General features: G+C 29.6%; 1 protein-coding gene across 1 annotated transcript; it reads left to right on the top strand.

The window, feature by feature from the left end:
• The first annotated feature begins 5209 nt into the window (after positions 1-5209).
• Positions 5210-10973, top strand: LOC124819934 (homeobox-leucine zipper protein ROC8-like). The gene is made up of 10 exons (XM_088091993.1): positions 5210-5384; positions 7335-7452; positions 7604-7795; positions 7912-8385; positions 8488-8589; positions 8686-8886; positions 9409-9589; positions 9707-9975; positions 10094-10183; positions 10404-10973. Exons 1-10 carry the CDS (start codon positions 5266-5268, stop codon positions 10773-10775), a joined length of 2118 nt encoding a protein of 705 aa, XP_087948119.1. The 5' UTR covers positions 5210-5265; the 3' UTR covers positions 10776-10973.
• The last annotated feature ends 1977 nt before the right edge of the window (positions 10974-12950 follow it).

The raw sequence follows: 12950 nt of genomic DNA, 5'->3' as shown, positions 1-12950 counted from the left end.
TAATATGAAACTTAAACTTATTTTTAAATTTTTCAAAAAAACCAAATGTATAAGAAAAGGTTTTGTTGAAAATCTTACTGATTTTTCTTATTGATATCATTAATATGACTGAAAATTTACACAATTTGTTTGTATATGTTTTTCATTCCTATTGTTGTTTATGGAAGGTTTGGAAATCTTGAGGATGGATTCAAGCAACAAATGTAGGACTATTTGTCTATGCTTCTCAGGTAAGAATTACAACTCTAAAAAGTGAGATATCTGTACATAAATAAGATTATAGTATAAACTCTCAAATAGGCTGATTAAAGACGAGTGTGGATTTACATTGAATGAGAAAGAACCATTATAAATTTTGTCCACTTTTCTAAACTTCAACTTTTTCATTAGTAAAAAATCTTTTAATTGAGCATTGCCTTAATCTTAATTGTAACTTTTTGATTAATTTTTGAATAACTCAATTGAATACTTAATATAATTGTCAATTAGATATCATTTTTCTATAACTTTTTATTATTGTAGTGTACATAATTAATTTTATTAATGTAAGCCTTTGATAATATTAGAGGGGCATAATTTTTTTATTGCATCCTTAACTATAAATTTGGTTGTTATGTTCAGGAGTGGTAGAACTTAGTTCATATTAAGGGGTCTTGGTCCCTCCAATTTCTTTTGCACGTAAATTAATGTATACTTTTTTAAAAAAAAAATTATTACATTTTATATAATTGGCATTCCAAAATTTTAGTACATCTATTGTGGTATCTCTAAAATTTTAGTACATCTATTGTGATATTTCCAAAATATATCTTCAAGATCATTGTAGTTGAGCATATCAGTAAATTAATGATAAATTACATTAACTAAGTATTTTATTTTCCTAAATCCTTGAGAGTTGAATTTCTTAAATATCTTTTGAAATTTTAGAGAAATTATTTTGTTCAAGTTATCATAGCGGTGGTATTGTTGTTAAACACATTTTTTGATGGTGAGAAGTATGTCTGTAAAAATGTTAAAATGAAAATCTTACGGAGGCCATCTATACAAAAAGAACCATCTCATTTTGGTTGGAAAAGGATTTTAACAATGAAAATCTTATTAACATTCTATGTTAATTACTTGAAAATAACAACATTACATATTATCCAAGTGATAAGGTAAATCACATCAAAATCAAAATATGAGTATTATTCTAGCTGGAAACCAAGAAACTCCATTGATTTGAAATGATAAAACCTTCAGATCATCTGGTGAGAAGGAAGATAATGAAGAAACAAACATGAAAGCGGAATTAAAAAAGAGGTGAGTGAGAATGATTTTTCTTTACCTTATAATTATGATGAGTTGCATGAAGAATTCAAATAATTACATGAAAAATCTTTTGCTTATATATTTCTGGGTTGTAACACTAAAATCTCAATTCTATTAAGAAATTATATCTAGATCAAACTAGTGATTGATTGTATATTTCTTCTCTCCATTTTTATCTATCTTTTTTCTAGATAACTTACAATTCATCAAATGGCTTCCTGATATAATACCTTTCATGTAAGTTTTTTTTTTCTTTTGAACAGCAGAGAGTAAATCTGTATTTATAATGGTACATTTGAGATGTACCAACCCTTTTACATTTATGTACAAACATAGTTAACCTGCTATATTCTAACTTTTATGAAAACCCAGTGAACATATCTCTTTTACATATTCAAATCAAAATTGGTTTTAGGGAAATTAAAAACTTTTGGGGGAAAAGTTTTTCAAAACAATACGTGGAGATATTAAGAATTTTTATGAATCTAATTCATTCAATCTTTTTGGTTACCAACATCTGCTTTAGTTACTAGATTATTCACTATTTTACTTACATGATGTAAGTGATGTTTTTTTAATTGATTGATTCAAGAAAATATTTGTTGTGGACCGACCTCTATTCTATATTCAAGAAAATAATTTTTTCTTTGGAAGACAGATTTTACCAAAAGAAAATTGATAAAATTCTTTTTGTCTTAAAGGACATGTTGGTAAAATTATATTTGGTGCCACTGATTCTTTTTAATAAGATTTTGAAAAGTAAATTTGAGGTATTGATGATAGAAAAATTCAGTGTTCCCTGTATTAAAGTGACATCTTCTTAATAATTATATTATTATAATATGAAGGTGACACATACTCCCACGAGTACCCTCTAGTAAGATGATACACCAACATTTATTTTTGACAAATTTTATAATTTATTTTTGACATAAATTTTATAATGGAAGAATGAGAAATAACATATGAGTGTAGAAATGTGTGAAAGTAAACTTTTACTGTCAAAGTAAACTTTTACAATTTGATAAGGTCTCATTTTTAATAGGAAAAAAATATTTTGATATATATTTTTTACAAAATTTTAATATAATATATGTGTATTTTTTATTAATTCATTATTTATTTGTTGTGTTATGTACTTTAAATTTAATGACAAAACGACTCATGTTATGCTAAAATATTGTAAAAAAAACTGTGTTAATATATAATTGTCCTTTTTAATAATCTTTAAGCTTTCGTGTGTTTATCTATGGATTAAAGTAGTGTTATGCTCCCTGCTTTCCCCTTCCTGCTAATCTTTACATCACTTACATCATGTGGGTGTTGAATTGTGCATTATTCATGGTGAGCATGCAGCAATAAGTAGTTGTAAGTTTTTTTTTATGACTTCTTAGATGTTTATTATACTAAATATTATCATTTGTTTTGTTTTGGATGTTCAAACCTAAATGGATTTTATATTTTCATATTTAAACCTATTCTGCCTTTTTCCTCTCGTTGTTTAGATCATCTATTGGGATACAAAAATATGTTTCAGACGATCCTGGTATATCTATAGAGATGTGCAGTTCCCATGAAGAAACGTGAGGCAATGTTTGTTTGCTTTTCGCAGTGGGTGCAATATTTTGAGCATATCTTCAGCTGTAGAAATTGGTTTAACACAAAACTGCACCTCAAATTATTGCCTCTCATTCACTAAGTGAATCAAGATTCCTTGCTTGGGAGCACATATAATGAAAGTCACTGATAATAGAAATCATGCTTCTCTGATCATTCTCACCTATGAAATCAGATCGTTAAAAAATTAAGAATTTGTTTGCGAAACATACAGAACCTCTGCATGTCTTGGTCGAATATCAATTGGTAAAATTCATTACTCGTGTTATGAAATGGATCACCCTTTCTACAGGTAAAATCTATACTGTGTTATGAAATTCTACAATCAAGTAATGATCATGTTCCTTAAACCATTTACTTTCTGTGCAGGTTTTGTGATTCATAATAGAAGATGCATCAAGACAGATAAATGGTGTGGAGAATTTTTTGCATAGTTGAAGACCTAGTTTTAGTATGGTTTTGTTTTCGTTAATTTGATGTAACTCTACTGAGAGCGAGTATTCTTGTTGGCACAGTTCTTCATATATTTTATGGTTTTGTTTGTGAAAAAATGGGGTAACTAGATTTAGCTTTTTATATTGAGAGTAATTTCCTTCTTACAACATGTTCTAATTCTTGTTTCAAAAATCGTAAGTATTACTGATTGTTGCATCTTATATTCATCGATCCTCAAAGTAAAAAGAAAAACAAAATATTGCTAAAGAAAGTCAATTGATTGAAGAAAAATATTTCTGAAAACCCTAAGATGGTTTCGCGTGCTTGATTCTAGTCGTCATCCTAACATATATGCGCTATGTCAGAAATAAATAAGTTATTCCAATTTATATACAAAGAAATATATACATATAAGAAAAAAAATGCTCCTTATACAATTTTTCAACTAAGTTCAAATACTAACTTATCAATCATCTCTAAATCAAACATATCTTTTTGCCAAAACATCAAGCCTCTGATACTGCATAGTTTTATGTAAACAGATCTAATATGGTAGTAATTATTGTATGGGTATAACAAGAAAAGAATTATACTTTTTTTTTCTTTTTTCCATGCCTCTCAATTTTTATTCAACAGATCAGTCAAATGTTTCTGACATTGAATCATGTGACTTTGTCGATAAATTTACAACAGAAAAGAAAAACACAACCATCACCCACACAGAGAAAAGCAATCATCCTAGTAACTCAACTTATATAAATAAGCAATTTGATTTTCTCATATATGTTGTGTTTTAGGTTTTCCTCGGGATGTTTTTGTTGATTGTGATGATCATTTGACACTGATCGTTTGAAGATCTGTGATGTTTAATGTTGATGGGTTTGAGGTGTCATAAAGATACAATTCTTATTTATTTCTCTTACTGCATGACTCGACATTGGTCTCTACTTTTTTTTTTTCAAGGTAATGAGGTTCAATTATACACCGGAAAAAGCAAAAGAAAAATTACAAGAATTTTCGTAAACAAATTAACAAGGTGATTTTTAAAATTGAAATTAAATTAAATTAGTCCGCCGCGTGGAGAGTCGTTTCCATCATGCAACACCTTCCACTCATCACAATAAATAAAAGAAAACATTTATTACATAAACCAAATGACATAAGTTATTTAATATTTGCTTTTAAATTATCATACGTTTAACTTTTCATAATTGCTTATTTATGATATAATTGAGTGGAAAAAAGAAGATAAAGAGAATACGCAACATTGACAACGGTACATTTTGTTGTTTAGTTAAAGAAAAAACGAAAAAAATAGGAAAGAAAGAAAAATATCCTTTAAAAATAAAAATTTTTAAAAATTCATTTTATTCTCTCTTCTTTTCAAATTCTAAACTTTCTATCTCGTATTACTTTCTTTCCTTTGAACTGAACAGGAGATTTCAGTACTCATCTCAGTAGAATTATATATATTTTTTTTAAAATACATATTTAACATATACTTTTCATTATTGTGTTGGTTTCACTAAATAACTCGTGCTTTATTTAACGAGACTCTGACATAATTAATTGATTTTATGGTTCTCAAATTATATTTCATTTAGTTTTTATATGGAAGTCTAAATACACGTTTTGTACAATACCTCATCAACAATTAATAAAATTATATTACAAGGAAAATATTAATATTTTTTTCTATTTATCTCAGACAGAAGAATCCAAAAAAATTATCAAGTTTTTTTTTTTTTGTTCTTCTCTTTTTTACTTTTGACTTTTAGTGGAGGACAAGTCATACATGCAAAGACATAGAGGGTGTGAAGGAGTTAGGGCCATATATAAACAACCTAAAGGCTCAGAAATCTGCCATAGTTGTAATTGCAGTTTGCTTAGTCTGCTTCAGAAATGGATTCTTCAATGGCAAGTGCTGGTGGTTCTGCTGATGAAGGTTCTCAAAGCCATAACAATGGAAGGAAAACCTCCTACAAACGTCTCTCTTCTTCTCAAACATCAAGACTTGAAAGGTAATTAGGTTAACATTCTTTTCTTTCAATTTAATTAATTAATACTTTGATTTGCTTCATTTTGAGGGAGCATTTTGCTTTTTCGGTGAAACAAATTAAAGAGTAAACACATAATTCGTCTAGATTTAATTCTGCATGTTCCTAAAAATCTTTTATTTTTTTTAAATCAAGCTCTATAGATCTCTCTCCACATTTAATTCCTCTTGATTTTGCTTTTCTGGGGTTCGTTAATTTTAATTTTTTTTTTTTTGTGAATTTTGGTTTGATCTATTTGCTCAAGGGTTTTTGTATTAAATTTGGTTTAATGTGGTTTTTATTGTCTCTAGCATCACGATTAATGTACCCATATTAATTTGTACCACGCCCTTTGCTTGTTTGGGTATGTTGTGGAAGGAAAATCAACTTTTTGCGTTGGGTCGAATCGATTTCGATTAAGAGAAGTGGAAAATTTTAATCTCTGCGAAGTAAAATTGATTTTAGATTCGGATTAACAAATTGTATTTTTTGCCTCCGATCTTTATAATTTAGAAAATAATTTTCACAGTTTTCAGTCTAAAGCACACTTTTCACTGCAAATACATGACCAATTTAAACATGCATAGCAAGTTTACTTCACCAACAAAAGAAAAAGTATTCTTCTCTTTCAAAATATGAAACCCTAAATCAAAACTAAATCTTTCAAAATAAATTTTATAGAACTCCAAAACATATGAACCCTCAATTGTTTTAAAGAATCACTTTTGGTGCTTGATTGTAATGATGAATGTCATAATCGTGCACATAAAAACCATAGTGAAATCGATGCTGATAAATTATACTATACAATATATTAACCAATAAGTTTGTATTTTTTTTCAGTCGGCATTTTTTTTAATATTTTACTATTTCTTTTATCTCTTGACTTTGAGACGTTTGCACTATATATATCATTATTTTGTTAAATTGACTGATGCAGTAATTTTTTTCTATCTATACGTGTAATTATAATTAGTATATTTAATGAAGTGTATTATCTTTTTAAATGAATTGTTCTCCTCTTATACAAATCAAATTTAATTTCAATTCATAACTTCTTTTTCCTTCTTACTCAAAATTTCACATAGAGCAAATAACAAATTATTTGAAATGATTATAAATACAACTTAAAGTTAAATTAACCGTAGGCTATGTATATGATTAAGTTGAAGAAGTAACATGTTTTGAACTTATCAAAGGCTTTGATTGTTTTTTCATAATTTAACGACAAGACAAAATATATATTAACACATAATCCGAAGATATGTTTCTTTCTCTCTTGTGTCTAGCTGAATAGAAATATTACTACTACTACTACTACATATATATTTATTTATTTATTTTTATTTAGTATGCATAACCAACTATTTCTTAAGTATAATCATCATACATTATCTCTTATATCAAAGACATACGAAAGCAGTTATATATAACTCATCGTCAATTTTATAATAACATAAATGATTATGTTTTTATAATAATGGATTATTTTTCTGCTCATTTTTTATCATTTTATTCGAAATTGATTTAAGGAGATATTTTTAATCAACAAGAAAAACAGAATATAAAACTGTATATAAAAGTCTCAGCACATGTTCTTTTTGGTAATGCATTTGTTAGTAAATACTCTCGCTATTGGATTATTGAACATCTTTGACTATAAAAGAAAATTACAATATATTACAAGAAAATTATTAAATATGAAAAAAGTATTGTCTAAATTAATTTTTAATTTAAAATTAAAGACCAATTTAAAATCAATAGTTAAAATTTTGATAGTTAAAATTAGAAAGTAATTTAAATTTAAATTTACAAATTAATTATAATCTTTCATTCGTAATAATGAAAATTATTTTAGATGTGAATAACTTTTATTTAATGATTTGTTTTGCTAAGAAAGAATTAACTATTGGGGTTTATTTTTCTTTATAAAAGGTTCATCAAGGATTGCCCACACCCTGATGAGGCGCAACGACGTCAATTGGCTGCTGAGATTGGTCTTGAGCCAAGACAAATAAAGTTCTGGTTTCAGAATAAGAGGACCCAGATCAAGGTATTCATTCTCTTTAGTCTAATCGTGTTAGTCATTTTGGAAAAAGTGTTTTCCACAGTAACATTTTGTACAAAAATTTTATAAAACTATGAAGTGAAGTGAGAGAAATATCATATACAACTCACCATTTTTGTGCATGTTATACGTAAAGAATCAACACGAGAGAGCAGATAACACTGCTCTTCGAGTTGAGAATGATAGGATACACACAGAAAATGTTACAATGCAAGAGGCCTTGAAGAGTATGCTTTGCCCATCTTGTGGGGGACCACCGTGTCTTGAAGGAGATCGTGAACATGCTATCCATAATATGAGACTTGAAAATATGCACCTAAAGGAAGAGGTTCGTGAAGTCATCCATTGATTCATTTTATATTTCATGTGAATATATACAGTATTTGCTTGCTACTGTTTTAAATTCTAATTGACACATTATTTATTGATGTGATTGGTGTTCAGCATGAGAAGGTGTCTCGTCTACTTTCGAGGTACTTGGAGAGCCAGATGTTACCACCTGATCAGTTCCAACAGGGTTTTTTCCCCATCATAGGATCAAGTTCAAATGCTGCAGGACTTGGAAATCCACTGAACCAAGTGATCGGTGGAAGTTCGAGTCATGATCCAAATCTTGCTTTGCATATGATGGATGGTGGCCATAATTTATTTGCGAGTGAAGGCATAGAAAAAAACCTTATGGCTAAGGTTGCTGCTACCGCAATGGATGAGCTAGTTAGGCTTGTTCGGATTAATGAGCCCTTTTGGATTAAGTCCTCATCTCAAGATGGCAAGCTCTGTCTACTGCTTGAAAACTATCAAAAAATGTTCCCAAAGACCAAACATTTCAAAGGGCCAAACGTGCGTATTGAAGCAACAAAAGAATCAGGAATAGTGAACATTAATAGCCTTCAGCTTGTTGACATGTTTCTTGATTCGGTGAGCATATCATAACCCTTTTTCTGTTGACTAGTTTTCTCTTAGTTTTTATTTAATATTGCAATACTGCTATCGATATGATCGTTGATTTCATGTTTTCAGGACAAATGGGTGAATTTGTTCCCAACAATTGTCTCAAAAGCAGAAACACTGAAAGTAATCGAAAGAGGTTTGCCAGGAAACCGAAGTGGAGCCTTGCAGCTGGTATATATTCTCATGCAAACCTTGCTTTTGTAATTTTATTTCATTTTTTTTAACTATAAGTTTTTAATTTGTTGACAATATATACTTTTATGACAGATGTTCCAGCAAATGCATGTTCTTTCACCCTTTGTGCAACCTCGTGAATTTCAATTCCTTCGTTTCTGTACACAAATTGAAGAAGGCCTGGTGATAGCAGATGTATCATTTGATTCCTTCCAGCAAAAACCCTCTATTTTTCAGTCTTGGAAACATCCCTCTGGATGCTTGATCCAGGAATTGCCTAATGGCTGCTGCATGGTTAGTAATTTACATATAGTCATCTACTTTAGTAGATCTTCAACAATAAGATTTAAATTTTAGAGGCCATTCTATATAACATGAAGGCCTAACTGATAATGTAATAGTTCACCTAACCTATTGCTTTGTACCACTTGCTAGGGCAATATATTTATTCAACAAATTAAATATGAAGTGAATTTTCTTTTTTTCAGTTTTTCGTTTTAATTTTTAAACACTATTTTATGTACGTGTGAACTAGCTAGTATAAAATAAAAAAATTCAAATTCTTGGACATTATAAATAAAGTTAATCTATAGACTTATATTTCACTGTGGTGAACTGTTAATATGGATGAATTATAGAATTAGTTTGATGCTAAAACAAATAAAACTTTTTGAGCTTATATCCAGATTTAGAAACTCTGTTATCTTTATTTTGGGATTCACACCGATCACTTCATATCACATAATAATGTAATTAATTCCAATAGTATTCAAAGTAAATCACTGATCACTTCATATATATTATGTTCTATGTTAGGTTACTTGGGTTGAGCACATGGAAGTGGATGATAAAATCCAAACACATCCGCTGTACAAAGATATTATTGTTAAGGGCGTTGCATACGGAGCTGAAAGGTGGATTATGGAACTTCAAAGAATTTGCGAGAGATTTGCTGCCTTTTATGTTGAAAAGATACCTGATCATGACGCTGCAGGAGGTCAAACTTTCTCATATTTAACTCAAAACCCTAACACTTGCACATCTATCTCTCTATTATGATCGATGATTATGTCCTTATAGCTAACTAAAAAAGTTTACCTTATCCATTGTTCAGTGATCAATTCTCTTGAGGGAAGGCGAAGTATAATGAATTTTTCTCATCGTATGCTGAAAATCTTCTGTGAAAGTATAACCATGGCAGATGGCTTGGACTTTCCGCTTTGTGATCTGGCGAACACTAGTGGGGTTAGGGTCTCTATTCGCGAAAGCAAAATCAATGGACAGCCAAGTGGCATGATTGTTGCAGCTGCTACCTCCATTTGGCTTCCTCTCCATTATATGAAAGTTTTTGAGTTCTTCCTAGATGATAAAAACCGTGCTCAGGTTCAAAATACTATACCTATAACTTTATTATATGCAGGAATCATTTTATTAGTTAGTTAGATTTCAATTAATCTTGCTTTGCGCAATGATTAATATTTGCTTTTTCTTATATACTCAGTGGGATGTTCTTACCTGTGGAAATCAGGCACACAAGGTGGCACACATCTCAAATGGAATTCACCCTGGGAACTGTGTATCTGTTATTCGGGTAATTTATTCAAATCTTTCTTTTTGTTTCGTGTTTCAACTTTGTTCTTCTAAGACAGGTTAATTAGTTTAATTTTTAGTACAATTACATCAAACACTTTCATAAATTGTATGGTTAAGGTAACAACAACTTTGAATTAGGTTTTAATAAACACAACCCTAAGTTGACCACTGTTTCTTTAAGTATTTGTGTTGATTTGACCTGAATTTTTCATGTGTAGCCATTCATCCCTAGCGAGAACAATGCACTGATTCTTCAAGAGAGTTTCACAACCCCGATGGGATCGTATGTTATATATGCGCCAACTGATGTAGCAACTATGACTGCGGCCATAATGGGAGAAAACTCTTCAATGTTACCGGTTCTTCCATCAGGTTTTGTGATCTGTCCAGATGGAGAACCAAATTCAGCTATGGCATTTGATGGTGCAGATACTGAAAGATTGGGAGGGTCATTGCTGACTGTGGCATTTCAAATACTAGCTAGTGCTGATGGACGCAATATGCCAAATAGGAAAGCTGGAGCAGCTGTCAACTCTCTTTTAACCTCAACTATTCTCAGAGTCAGGGATGCTCTCAACTGCAACAACTAGGACTCGTCTTTTGGTTATGCAGACTTTCTCTACATTGCTCAAGGACAAAACATTGCCTTGTTTCCTTTGCGTTTCATGACAAACCAGTTTGCTTGACATTTTCACTTTCTTTCGTACATTGCTTCACATTTTCAGCTTGTGCTTCAACTTTGCAATGTCTTTGGTGCATTGCTTGACATTTTAAATTAAATAACATGCTGTTTATTATTCCATTTTCCCCATCTATTTATGTGTGGTAATGATTATTATCCTTCTGGTGCCCATTGCTCTTTCAAGAAAAGCTTATCATTTTCTTCTGGTAAGCAAAAATATTTTTGAAAGAAAGTGCAAATGATTCTGCAACCCTACTACAAAGTAGAACCATCATTAGTCCTTAATCAAATTCTCAGACATGGATTCTTTTTCTTCTCATATTTAGTCTGATATACCTCACTTTATATTCTATCCTTCCAAACAACCGTCTTCTTCAGACCCTTTTCAACTTCTTTCTCTTCCATTCTTATATATTTCATATGTTCCAAACACCATTACAGAAAGAAATAACCTATAGTTGGGTTATTAAGATGCTTTGAACACTTTTTACTTAGTTGTGAGTAATGGGTTTTGACCTAGTCCTTCTGATTTTTTTCATTTTGTTTGTCTTTTAATTCATTTTTATGTTTTTCCACGTTATAGATTAAAAAAAAATAGTCAAAAACAGCACATTCTTTCATTTTACTAAGAAACTGTGAATGGGTTCGTGTATACCAATTTTGCGGTGACCAGCTCGCTTAAATTCGATATTGAATTTGTGGAAGTGATGAAGTCAGAAAGATCGTATTGGAAGGAAGAAGATAACGATGATAATAGGCAGGTTGGTAAATTAGGCCAATGTTATTCAAGTGTCTAATGTTTGGACGTTAGACTAATCAGTTTCTGGAGATTTGCATCAATCGTGTCTTAAAGAAAACATTTTCCTTCCAAAAATATTGGTGATTTGTTGAAGTAGGCATTCCATTGTTATATAAAACATAGGTTTAATTTAGCTTACATTTGTAAGAGAAAATTAAGTGCCTAGAATTTCTACAACCGTCACACATTGTCATTTGTCTTAAAAGAATAATCCGAAGGCCTACTTTTCTAGTTTAGCAACTCAGTTAAAAATATATTTAAAGATCTATTTTAGAATTCAAACATAATTCAATCAAAGATTTACCAAATAATTTAGTTATTGACTTAATTTTTAAATAAAGATTAGTCTAACTTAATGTACTCGTCCAATTTTTTTATAAGATAAGTTTTTTATTATTTCTATTTAATTATCATATTAAATATTAAACATTTTATTAATTTATTTAGTATTTTTTTATTTAGAATGTTTGTAAACATTAATAATGATGTGCTAAAACTTGTATAACATTTTTTTATGAGCAAGTGACAAATTTTTTCTCCACCTTAACCATTTAATAGTAAAATTGAAAATTGATATAAAATAAATTACGTTGTAAAATTAATATTATTTGTGTGAAATATAATTAAACGTGATAAATATTTAAGAGGTTGCCTAACTTTGCATTTATGACATAATTAACAATATAATTTTTCTAATAAATAAGGCAAACACAATTTTAAAATTATATTAAGATGTTTAATTAAGTCTTGAGTGTGGAGAATATTAAAACTAAAAATAACAATGTGGGTTGACCTGTTTTGTTTTGGTTTATTCTTTATTTAGTATGCAAAAAGGGGATTAGGTTGACCAGTTTGCAGTAAGCCTTTTAGTAATACATTATTCTCTATTCTAAATTAAAAATGATAATTATACACCTCTTAGTAGTGATTTTTTTCCCCTTAGTTGAAAACAAAAGTGGGAGGTGGAAAAAAAATACTACCTTCAATAACCAAAAATTTTATAATGGCGTTTGGTTGACACCATTTAAACCTTAAAAGAAGAAACAGATTTAACACAAAACAACGATTAAAATCTGTAAAATATTCAAGATTTAACAAAGTCAATCTTAATTTAACAATTCAAAGCTCTTCATACCAAATTAAATAAATTAATCAAGTGATACAACTTAATACCAGAAGCCGAAAAATAACAACACATGAAAAATGCATAAAAACAACACACAAGATACAATTCAACATGCAGATGAAGCAATTAATCAAATCGAATCTCTCCGATGTTCTTGT

The sequence above is a fragment of the Vigna umbellata genome, chromosome 5 (genome assembly GCF_029865625.1).
Source record: "Vigna umbellata cultivar VRB3 chromosome 5, Vumbellata_1.0, whole genome shotgun sequence".
Taxonomy (NCBI): Eukaryota; Viridiplantae; Streptophyta; class Magnoliopsida; order Fabales; family Fabaceae; genus Vigna; species Vigna umbellata.
This window is presented reverse-complemented; position numbering and strand designations above follow the sequence as displayed.

Coding starts and splice junctions, on each gene's coding strand:
- LOC124819934 (XM_088091993.1), top strand. CDS start 5,266: ATGGATTCTTCAATGGCAAGTGCTGGTGGTTCTGCTGATGAAGGTTCT. Junction 8,887..9,408: donor TGCCTAATGGCTGCTGCATG/GTTAGTAATTTA, acceptor GTTCTATGTTAG/GTTACTTGGGTTGAGCACAT. Junction 9,590..9,706: donor TGATCATGACGCTGCAGGAG/GTCAAACTTTCT, acceptor TCCATTGTTCAG/TGATCAATTCTCTTGAGGGA.